This window comes from Chlorocebus sabaeus, chromosome 7 (genome assembly GCF_047675955.1).
Source record: "Chlorocebus sabaeus isolate Y175 chromosome 7, mChlSab1.0.hap1, whole genome shotgun sequence".
In the NCBI taxonomy this organism is placed as follows: Eukaryota; Metazoa; Chordata; class Mammalia; order Primates; family Cercopithecidae; genus Chlorocebus; species Chlorocebus sabaeus.
Window position 1 is genome coordinate 105,379,717 of NC_132910.1, and position 11,273 is coordinate 105,390,989.

An 11,273-nucleotide genomic window follows, 5' to 3' on the forward strand; every position below is an offset into this window, starting at 1 on the left:
CAAGCTAAAAGTCAACTTGCCTCAGCTTCTCCTGCAACTAAGCTCATCTATGTGACTAAGTTGTGGCTAATATAAGCAGAAGTGCTATTAGAACACTCAAGAAAGTTCCTTAAAAGGAGAAGGTACTCCTTTGCCCTTCACTGTTTTCTGCACCTTCCAGATTGCCACAGGACATATTTGGATTGTGAGGTGAACCAGAGGATGTAAGTCTTTTATTAAAATGATGGCTTCCTGAAGACTATGCAGACATACTCCTACATAGGCTTTTCTGTGAGCAAGAAATGAATTTCTGTCTTGTTGAAATCAGATGTGCCAAACCTAATCTCAAATGATAAAGATGAGTACCAATGTAAATGCAGTGAGAAACCCCTACATTTAAGAAGTGGTCTGAGAAGAAATTACCAGTTAAAAACACTGAAAAGAGTGAGACAGGAAGAAATGGTATAGAAACCAAGACAAAAAGACAAGTCTGAGAGGCAGGATAAGGGCAAAATAAGTAGCAGATGTTTAAAAGAGATCAAGTAGAAAGAGGCTTGAATGCAGCCCATTTAATTTAGAATTCCAAAGTTGTGTTGACTTAAGGAGATCAATTTCAAGCATGAGGTAATCGCATGAAAACTGAGTTGAAATGGGCTTCTGAATGAATGAGAGTCAGAGAGCTAAATTAATATTTAATTTCAGAAAAAATGAAATAGAAAATAAAGATAAGGTGAAACGGAAAATAGATGTGTCATGTCTTGTCTCAAAACCAAATTGTATCTCCAGTTCTCATGAGCCTGCTAATATTGACTACCATTTATTAAATTAAAAGAGGTTTATCTAATCCTTTGATAAACTCAAAATCTTCTAAATAATTAGAAATAAATGGTCCTTCCCATTCATAATCACTTTCATTCCAGGACCCAATTCTGTTCCTAAATAATGTGCTATTCGGGAAAACAAAGTATTTTCTAGTCTCAACTCAAATTCTGTCAAGGCATACATGTGAGTGAAAGTGGAGTGGGGATAGAGACAGCATGAAGTTCTGATGTCTGAAAGAAATGAAGCTTAATTTAATTCTGAAGTTCTTTTCCAAGTATCCAACTATTTGAAGGTATAGCATTTAGTTTGTATCAGAGATTTACAATTCCCCACAAGGAAATTCAAGAACTCTGGGGTTCATATGTGATGCATTTGCAAGGTTATTTCCCTTTTGATCCCCAGGCTCTGGCCCCTAGCTATAGCCTCCTTTTTCCTCCTCCCTCCCTTCTCCTCTCCTTCCCACTGTCTCTCCTTCCTTCCTTCCTTGAGAAATAATGCAGTCGTAACAGAATAGAAGCTATGTAAGAAAGGATGGTATACTGGATTGCTTGGGATATTTTAATACATATTCAAGAGAAAAGGCAAATATATCTTAATAGAGAAGAATGCAAATTGAAAATCAGAGGGCAAGGCCACCAGGATTAAAGATGCAGCTTGGACCAAATATTGACCAATGCAAATGTGTTGAATTTTGAATATAGTGTAGATCATACTTAGTGAGATGCTTTCAACTAACCATTTACATTTAATAATAGTGAACATGTCACAGAATATAGTTTACGATTATTAGAAAAATGAAGTTAAATCAATACTTGGGAGATTATTTATTAATGTGTGAATTGTCTGCTTTTTGAATAATCATAAATAGTTTTAAAATTTTAAATGTGTTTTTGAAAGAAATTGGTTACACCCTGGGAAGAAAAATAAGTATGCCTTACAATATCTAGTGGAAGGGCTTAAAGGACAGATTTTCATTTCTATTTAGGAAAGAATGTTTCTCCTGTCTTCCTGGATTTGCTCCATATCAAAAGACATGAATACATATTGTAATTATAAACTGTGCATTGTAATTATAAGTTGTAAATTCTACTTCAAAGGTCAGCTATGGTTAGATTCAGTGAGTTTTACCTTAAAATATTGGCTTAAAACCATTCATATCAAATGGATAAAATAACTTTTTTAGTTTGCAATGGCCTTATGACTTTGGGTGGTATGGGAAGAGAAGTTCTCAAACCAATACTCCTCAAGGTTAGAGAGGGAAGCTTCTGTCTGACATTTCCTGTTATACTGAATGGCCCTTGGTATATCCTTATAAAAATTTTCAAACCCACAGAGCTATTTAAAGATAAAAAAACTTATATAACTTTATTTTTCAAAGACTAATATGTCTCAGGTACATTTAGCTACAGTACAAAGGATAAGAAAATAGCACCTAGGAATTTTTTAGATTGTAGAGAATCTCAACGCTTTACCTTTCTTATTTCCTCTCCACTTTTCTAGCAAAGAAGCCAGAGTGCTCCCACTCCCACTCCTTTAGTCTATTGGGTCACAAGGGGCCTAATTTTCATGCGAACAGCCCTGAGGGAATAATCTGCCCCTCTAAAGGAAACCCAGACTACTCCGTTCTCAATCTCATAAGGACTGTTATTCCTCGGGTCATAGGAGCCTCCAGGGTAGTAGATGCCATTGAGATTGGCTGCTTGGCAGTTGTTATACCACCAGCCTCCCCCATAGACTTCTGCACAGTTCTCTTCCCACTGGTCTGCATCCCTGTCAAAGGTGCTGAACTGCATGCTGTTGTGAGAGGTGTACTCTGTCCCTTCCTCTACGGAACCTTCAATCAGAGCATCGCCTGCAGTGCCTTCATAGGAGGAGACCTGGAGGGCATAGCCTTCGGCCTCAGAGCCTACCCGGAAGTAATATTCTGCATAAGCTTCGTTCCCAGCCCAGTCCTCTAATTCAACCCTAAGAACAGAGCCCCTCTGGGTTAGTAAGTGGAGGTAGTCATTGCCTAGCCAGAATTCTCCTTCCCCCTTGTCATTCAGGCTGCCGAAACCTCTCTTGTAGTCTTGCCAGGTCCGGTTAAAATTCAGTGATCCATCCATTCTTTGCTGGATCAAAAGCCATCCTCCCAAACTGGTCTCTTGATCACAATAAACAGAAAAAATCTTACTGGATCCGGGTAGCTTGATATTGAAAATGCCACTGTGGGTACCTGAAGGATGTGTTTGGAGGACATCATCACAGTCTAAAAAAAAAATTAAGCTGGTTGGAAGAAGTTATTCTCATTTAACTTTACAAAGATAGGCACGACTCAGATTAAAGAAGGCAAATATTGTTTCCTTCCCTTCCGTTCTTTGTTCCTCCTTTTCTTCCCTCCATAGGGGAAGGATGCACTTACAGTGGGATAGAACTTATGCAAACAAGGGCTTATTTATACCTACAAATTGCAAAGGGGATTTTCCTCAAGTGGATTTGGAATTTTACTTGTGCATACTAATAGCAAGTAACCAGTACAGGTAACTAAGCATCAATTAATACTAACAGAACTTGTTTTTAGCCTGACCTAAATATCAACTGAGACACATACTAAAAATGTGATTAATCAATTGAGTGACAATTCTAATAGCACACACTTTGATTAGTCAAAGAATTTGATTAAATAAGCTCAAATAGAGTTTCAGAGGAAGTAATTCATCCATTTAACATGTATTTATTGAGTCATGACTCTGTTACTGTTAGGCATTTGGAAATACAGAGATGAGACAGACAAAGGCCCTGCCCCCATGGAACTTACAGTCTAGCACAAAAACAGACCAAAAAAGTGTAGTTTCAATGAATTGTAACAGAGAGTTAAGAAGGAAATGCAAGGGGCCATGGGAGCACTGTGCAGAAATATTTAACTTAGTCTAGGGGGACAGGAAAGGCTTCCCCAAAGGAGAAGTGTGGATACCTCTGGAAGAGCGAGATTTAGCATGGCCTCTCTTGGTGGAATGTGTTCCTTCATGATCGGCTTCACTTCCGGCCTCATCTGCCATTTTATAACTCTTGCTTTCAAATGTGGAGCCTTCTCTGTTGTAAGCTGTGCTACTAATAAATTGTTTGCTGTGACTTGAAGTTTTACCACTGGAAGGGAATTCAGCTACCCCAGAGTGATGAGAACTGGTTTCCTTTGTATTTGTGAAGGTACCAGATTCTGAACCCATTGACTCAGCCTCACTGCCAAACTCTCTGAACATAGGTGAAAAGAAACCTGGAAATGTTTTTCCAGTTGAGGCAGTGTCAAAGAAGGCAGCTGCATCAGGGTGCCTATGGCGGAACTCATCCAGAGTACCTATGCCTAAATCTATTGCCTCGGGACAGTCAGAACCATCTTCGGAGGTCACCACTTCTTTGGTAACTTCTTTTTGACCATCAGGACCAATAACAGTCTTAGTAACGGTTTTAGAGCATGAACGACGTGTGGTGGTTGTGCTACCAGAGGTGACCTTCTCTTTACCAACCACAAGCTCTTTGTCTCCTTTAGAAGTGACCAGTTTATCTGTGTGGTACTCTCTGTTTGTCCCTGGACTTACATTTCCTGGCACCTCTTCAAAAGTGCCCCAGTCTGGGTTGGTAGGCCTGGTGTTCCCAGAGCCTGAGCTATCTGGCCTAAAACTTCCAGATCCAGAGTGCCAATGTCCAGTACTACTAGATACAGAGCTCTCAGAACTCCAGTGCCCAGCACTTCCATGTCCAGAGCTGCCAGGATTCCAGGTTCCAGTACTACCAGGTCTAGGGCTCCCAGTGTCTTGGTTTCCAGTACTTCCAGGTCCAGAGCTCCCAGGGTTCCAGGTTCCAGTACTTCCAGTTCCAGAGCTCCCAGGGTTCCAGGTTCCAGTACTTCCAGTTCCAGAGCTCCCAGGGTTCCAGCTTCCAGCACTGCTAGGTTTCCTGGGGCTTTCTGTCTTTGATCCTGTTCCATGAGAGGAGTCTACTCGGGTAACCTCATTTCCACCAGGTCTCTCTAACTCCATTCTCATCTGCTGCATGTCTGTTAATGCCTTCAACTCTGGGGGTGCCTTCTGAAGCTGGCTCTTGAAATTTGGGGGAAACAAGTCTGGAACTGGGTTCATTTTTATCAGTGGTAAGTGTTGCCTATCTCTAGAGGGAAGTAAGTCTTTGGCAATGACCTGTTCAAGTTGCTTCTGCTGATCTTCATAGTCCTTCAGATCTACTTCACGAGCTAAAGCCCTACTGCATGACCCTCGACAAGATCGGATCTTAATGTCAATGTCCACCTAGAGAGAGGGGAGAAAAAGAAAGAGAAAATGTAGATACAAATACATAAACTATGTCTATTGAGTTTCTGGTAGTTAATTTTCCGTCTGGAAACTGGTTTCATTTCTTTTTGACTGGGAGACCTACCACTTAATATTCTCTGTTTTCTGCTTATCGAGCACCCTCAGTGGAAGAGATGTTGGGTATTGCAGGGCTAGCCAGGATAAGCAATGAATGCTCTTTGATCATCTTAGTCTCAGAATGGATCAAGAGTAAGGTGCTATTCCCTCTCAAAGGAAACGCTAATTAAATGATCGTTGGTGAAACTCAGGCTGAAGACTCAGAGGCATGGTGATGTAAGGGGCTTTGGAATTAGACAGGGACTGAACACTTGATTTTGAAATTTACTATCTATGTACCATTGGAAAATTTACTTAATATCTCTGAATTTTTTTTCTTCAACTGTGGAGTGAGGAAAATAATACCTACTTTTAGGTAGGTGATGGATATAACACTTTTCTCTGCATATAGTAAACACTCAATGCATAACTATCGCCTTCCTTTTCCCTGCTACTCATAAACAAGGAAGTCTGGGACCACAGCCACATACTTACCTCCAGTCTTTTCATATCAACCAACTGAGCCCTAACATTTTGCTGCAGAAGTTGGATATGCTGTACTTTTTCTATGACTTTGCGCTTCAGGACTTCAATTCTGCTTCTCAGATCTTCAGACACTCGGTTATAGGTATTATCACGGTCTGAAATAGAAAACATGGTTATTGAAGTAGCTGCTGAGTGATTTGTCTGTAATTGCCAGCAAAAAAGAAAGGAAGGAAGGAGAGAGAGAGATGAAAGAAAGAGAGAAAGAGAGAAAGAGAGGAAGGGAGGAAGGGAGGAAGGGAGGGAAGGAGGAAAGGAAGGAAGAAAGAAAGAAAGAAAGAAAGAAAGAAGCTAGCTTGCAAATATTCCCAATTTTATTTTGGTTACAGTTTAATCTGTGAATTCAAAACCTATGGGACATTTGACTTTTGGATAATGTTATACCCTGCAGCCATCCATGAATCCCAGTTAAGATGTCCTATTAGCAATTAGTAATCTCAAAGAAATATAGAAGAAATTTCTTTGGAATTTTAAAGGTGTAATTTGGAGTTAAAATAATTGGTTTGATTGCATTCCAAATATTTTATAATATCCTTAATCAACGGACTTGAACATATTGGATTTTCTTACTGATGAATTTTTCTTTTTATCTATAGATTTGAAATTGTTCCTAAGCTGTTTTGGGTCAACAGGATCACTCACTTGCCAGCTAGTGTTGCATCACTGATTTTAAATGTCAAGTGTTTGTGAAGGTGTAAAAAGGTAAAGCAAAACTTCAGAAACTGAGGCCTCCCTAGACTCGCTGTCCGTGACCAGAGCGAATGCAATGTTTCCTAACCCTAATGAGTAGACTCTGAAAATGATGTAGCTTGACTCTATATTTTAAAGTTAAAAATCTACCTAATAAGCTCAGTGGAGTCTGAGGGTTGAACTCCCAGCTTTGTGTCTTTGAATAAGTTCCTTGACCTCTCAGTTTTTACCTCTGCAAGGCAGAAACAAAAATATCCAACTCAAAGAGTCTGACCCATCCTACTTTCAGTATATACTGTTGAAAAGAACACACTTAAATTCTTGTTTTTAATCCAAAATTCTGACTTATTTTGTGACCTTAAACAATCTCAGTTAACATCTTTTACTTTGAAAAAATTGCAAAAACAAAAGCTCCCCCTTAAAATTTTCAGGGATGTTATGAAGGCATGTATTTCTACACTAAGTACTTTGGGATGAAATTGTCATAGATATAAGCAGATATCATATTTATTTAGGATTTTTGTTGTTTCTGTTACAAAATCAAAGCAATAAACGTGTAATACTTACTATTGGATGAGACAAGATCACCTCTCAAAATTTCCATTATATTAGTGGTCACTGAGTTAGAATCCTTATTGTTCTTCTGATAGTCAAATAGTGAATTTTTGAGCTTATTTATTCTGTTTGTAAAATCTTGATTGACTTCATCAATCAACCCTTTCATCCTGCAGCCGGAAGGGCATTTGTAGTTCTGAAAGTGAAGAGAGAAAATTACAGTAAGGATCTATCTCTTGGACTCAGAATAATTTTGCATGTGTCCATGCAGTCCCCATTTCTTCCTACCCTGTCTCTTCCAGACAAGTTGGCTTAAAAGTAGGTAAGAGGACTAGTTAGAGGTTGCAGAGAAATTCTGGAATGACGTTCCACTTAACCATAAATTAGATGCCAGGAAGTTGAGGCCACTATACTCAGGTGCCTAGTTTTGCCTGAGCATGCAACTGAAATCCAGTCTATTCACCCACTAATGATCCAGAGTTGGGGAGGTAATTAAACAGTGTTCTTGCTAGTAGGTTCCTTTTCTTTATTTGGTATGTAGGGAGCTATTCAATTATTTTCTATTTTAAAAAGTTTCTGGGACCAATCAGGTCAGCCTGTGAGCCCCTCTAGCAACAGAGGGAAGGAATTTCCTGCTTCCCCAGCTAACTGCTTACCCAGTCTTCATCAGAGCAGAAGGGCCAGTCTGAATCTTTGCAGGCAGATTGATGCCTTTCCACAACCCTTGGGCCACGCACGCCTCCTCCTTCAGCTAGAAAGTCACCTTCACCAGTATCTGCAGTCTTTAAAGATTCATTCACATACACAAAAGAGAGCAACAGCAATGTTAGCCAGAAGAGGAGACACTGGCATGCCTATAAGTCCCCAGGAAGAGATGGCACCCTCACAAAGATTAAGGACACCAGCCACAGGGCTTCTGCAAGCCTCAGGTTTCTTGTCTTCAAATGGAAATCCTAAGACCCATTTTATGGAGTTGTTATGAGAATTAAAGGAGATAAGGTGTACAAATTTCTTAACTGTGTATGACACTAAATAAGCATTTGATAAATATTAGGAGTTTTAAAGAATCCATCCTAAAAGGAAAATTATTTGAATCTACAAAATCAGTTAAATTTTACCTTTTCATTTTTACTAATGACTACAGACAGAAAGAAAGTTGAAAGCTATAGAGCTCTTTCTCCTGTAATTGTTGCTTCGGTAGAAAAAACCTACACTATCTTAACTTAATGTTCATCTCTCCTTCAAGTTTCTATGTAACCTTTAGAGATGGATTCATAATCTAAAAGAATACCATTACTTCCTAAAAGCATATTGCCTTACTAACTAATCTCTTCTGATACTGCAAAGATGTTTCCAAAGATAATTAGTTTGCCTTTTCTTTTGTCTTGACAAACACAAAAATAACCTTTCAGCAAAACTGTACGAAAACTAAAAGTTCTGCTTATTATGGGGAAGTAGCAAAAAATAAATAAAGAAAACAAATCTTACCGTAGAATGTTTTATTCCATTAACTAGCATTATAATGCACCAAGGCTTTATAACTACAAGGATAGCAAAGAATTCTTGCCCTTTTTAAAACAAAACAAAACGAAATGTACTAAGACTGAATGACCGATGCTAAAGTTTCCCTTGTGAGTTTGTACACTCTCATCCATCTAAGATCTTCCTCTTGGGGTCATATTACCTTGTATTCTTGAGGTGTCAATCCCATCCAGGAGCTTTCCTCCCAGGCCTGGAGTTCATAAAGCTAAGAGTATGTCATGACATAGAACAGGTAGACTCTGACCTCCAAGCTCTTTGTGGAATAAACACCAGAGAGAAAGCAAGAAGAGAAAATGGAAAGGACCATACCCATCCTGTGCCCACCACACTTAGGACCAGGCAGACGATCCTCATGGAAAACATCTTTTCTAAGGGTAGGGCTGGCTCATGAGGAGCACTCCGGCTGAAAGAAAGGATTGCCTCCACTCCTAGTTCCCATCCCATTTAAATCTGCAGGAGATTTGGTTAATCATTGGCTTTGTCCTGTGTAGACAGTCAACCCTCCCTCTACATCCTTTGTTCCTCCTATCCTGTTGGTGTCCCAGAAATTCTTGCTCAATTCCCCTCAGCTTGTTTGCTTCCGATAAGCTGTTGCAAAGGTAGCGTTTGATTCTCCAGCCAACGATTAGGAGAAGATCTCACATTCCAGGAACAGGGTGACTTTGAGAATGAAAAGAGGAGCATAGGAGGGTATATCCATATTTCTATACGTGAAAGAATACAGAAGGTGCTTAGTTAAGCTTGCTGTAGCCCCCAGTAGTAGTGATTTAGCAAACAATATTTCACTTTATGCAGAAATTAGGGTTGGGTGATCTGGTGTGTAAAAAATAACTTTGGTGATAGGCTGGCCCTGAAGGCTTTCTACAACTTTATTTAGAACAGATTGCTTTTCTCTATCTAAAATATTAAGATGACAGTAGCCCCAGGAACCAAACATCTTAGGTTCATAATCCAAGCTGCACCACTTTCCTGCTCTATGTTCTTGGACAAGTTACTTTACCTCTTTATACCTCAGTTTCCTCATTTATAAAATAAGGATGCTGATAAGCTACCCCATGCTTTTATGAAGAATAAACGAGTTAATTCTTGTAAATCCCTCAGAACAGTGACTGTCACATAGGAAGTACTCAGTGAATTATGGGAGATCATAAAGTGCCATGAAAAATACAATTTCTTTCCTGTTTCTGTGCCAGCAATCTCACTTCTGAGTGTATTTCCAAAAGAAATGAAATCAGGACCTTGAAGAGATACTTGCATTCTCATGTTCATTACAGCTTTATTGACAATAGCCGAGATGTGGAAACAACCCAAGTGTCCACTGATGGATGAGGAGATGAAGAAAATGTGGCGTATATATACACAATGGAGTATTACTCAGCCCTGAAAAACAAGGAAATTCTGTCATTTGCAGTAACACAGATGAACCTAGAGGGCATTATCCTAAGTGAAATGAGCAGATATAGAAAGACAAATACTACTTAGCCGGTCATGGTGGTGGGCACCTGTAATCCCAGCTACTCGGGAGGCTGAGGCAGGGAGAATCACTTGAACTCGGAAGGCGGAGGAGGTTGCAGTGAGCCGAGATTTCACCATTGCACTCCAGCCTGGGCCACAGAGCGAGACTCCCTCTTAAAAAAAAAAAAAAAGAAAGAAAGAAAGGAAAAGAAAGACAAATACTGTATGATCTTTCTTATGTGTGAAATCTAAAATACTCAAACTCACAGAAGAAAAGAGTAGAATGGTGGTGGCCAGGGTCTGAGGCATAGGAGAAATGGCGGAGATGTTGGCCAAAGGGCACACAATTTGAGTTATGCAATATGAGTAAGTTCTGGAGTCTAATGTGCACCATGGTGACTATAGTTGCTAATACTGTGCTGCATATTTGAAATTTGCTAAAAAGGTAGCACACCACACAAAAAAGTAACGATATGAGGTGTTTTATGTGCTAATTAGATTAATTGTTGTTATCATTTGACAATGTTTATGTGTATCAAAACACCAATCAGAGAGAAGTTCCCCTTTGAAGGAAAATAAAAAAACATCAAGCTGTACAACCTAAATTATGCAACTTTTATTTGTCAATTATACTTCAATAAAAGTAAAAAAAAAAATTCAGCTTAGATTTGCCAGATGTATTAGGTTGGTCAAATAGCAAATAAAAATAAGGGTGTCCCAGTGAAGTTTGAATTTCAGATAAACAGCAAATCTATTTTAGTATAAGTATGTCTCATGTGATATTTGAGACACACTTAAAATTTTTTTGTTGTTTATCTGAAATTCAAACTTCACTGGACATCCTGTACTTTATCTGGCAATCCTACCTTGCCTCAAATTCTGCTTCCTATGTGAAACCAATCCGAATAAGAGTGCTAGCTAATGTGTGTTGAATGTTTACTAAGTCTTGGGTTCTTTGCTAGACATTTTGCAGGGTACCTGATTCAATGTCCAATTAAAAGCAATCTCAAGTTCTTTCATACTTCCTTAGAGTGTGCACCACTGATGGCATTTATCACTGTAGGAGTACTGTCTGTCTCCTCCACTAGATCATAAACTTGAGAATTGAAATGTTTTATTGGTCTTTATATTCTCCCCAAAATGTGTGGGCCCTCATTGAGCGAGAAAGCATGAGTGGGTTCCAGTGATGGGAAGTTGCGTGGCTGCCTCCCCCAGCACTGCAGACATGTGAAGCTTTCTAAAAATGGCTGGAAGCCCTGGTGCAAGGCAGTGCACTGTCTGCTCTATGGAAGGCTCCTTGTCTGATCA

The 11,273-nt window shown here is 39.3% G+C and overlaps 1 protein-coding gene across 1 annotated transcript; it reads right to left on the bottom strand.

Annotated features, from left to right (window-relative positions):
• Positions 1-2,126: 2,126 nt before the first annotated feature.
• Positions 2,127-9,002, bottom strand: FGA (fibrinogen alpha chain). The gene is made up of 6 exons (XM_073017830.1): positions 8,820-9,002; positions 7,625-7,750; positions 6,981-7,164; positions 5,676-5,821; positions 3,755-5,081; positions 2,127-3,049 (listed from the first exon to the last, which is right to left on the bottom strand). Exons 1-6 carry the CDS (start codon positions 8,952-8,954, stop codon positions 2,340-2,342), a joined length of 2,628 nt encoding a protein of 875 aa, XP_072873931.1. The 5' UTR covers positions 8,955-9,002; the 3' UTR covers positions 2,127-2,339.
• Between the last annotated feature and the right edge of the window lie 2,271 nt (positions 9,003-11,273).

What these genes read in the sequence shown, in the direction of transcription:
- FGA (XM_073017830.1), bottom strand. Translation starts at nt 8,954, where the DNA reads ATGGGATGGGAACTAGGAGTGGAGGCAATCCTTTCTTTCAGCCGGAGT. An exon ending in GTGTGGTGGGCACAGGATGG is followed by an intron (nt 7,751 to 8,819) that starts GTATGGTCCTTT and finishes GAATCTTTAAAG; the next exon opens with ACTGCAGATACTGGTGAAGG. An exon ending in TAAATCTCGCTCTTCCAGAG is followed by an intron (nt 3,050 to 3,754) that starts GTATCCACACTT and finishes TTTTTTTTTTAG; the next exon opens with ACTGTGATGATGTCCTCCAA.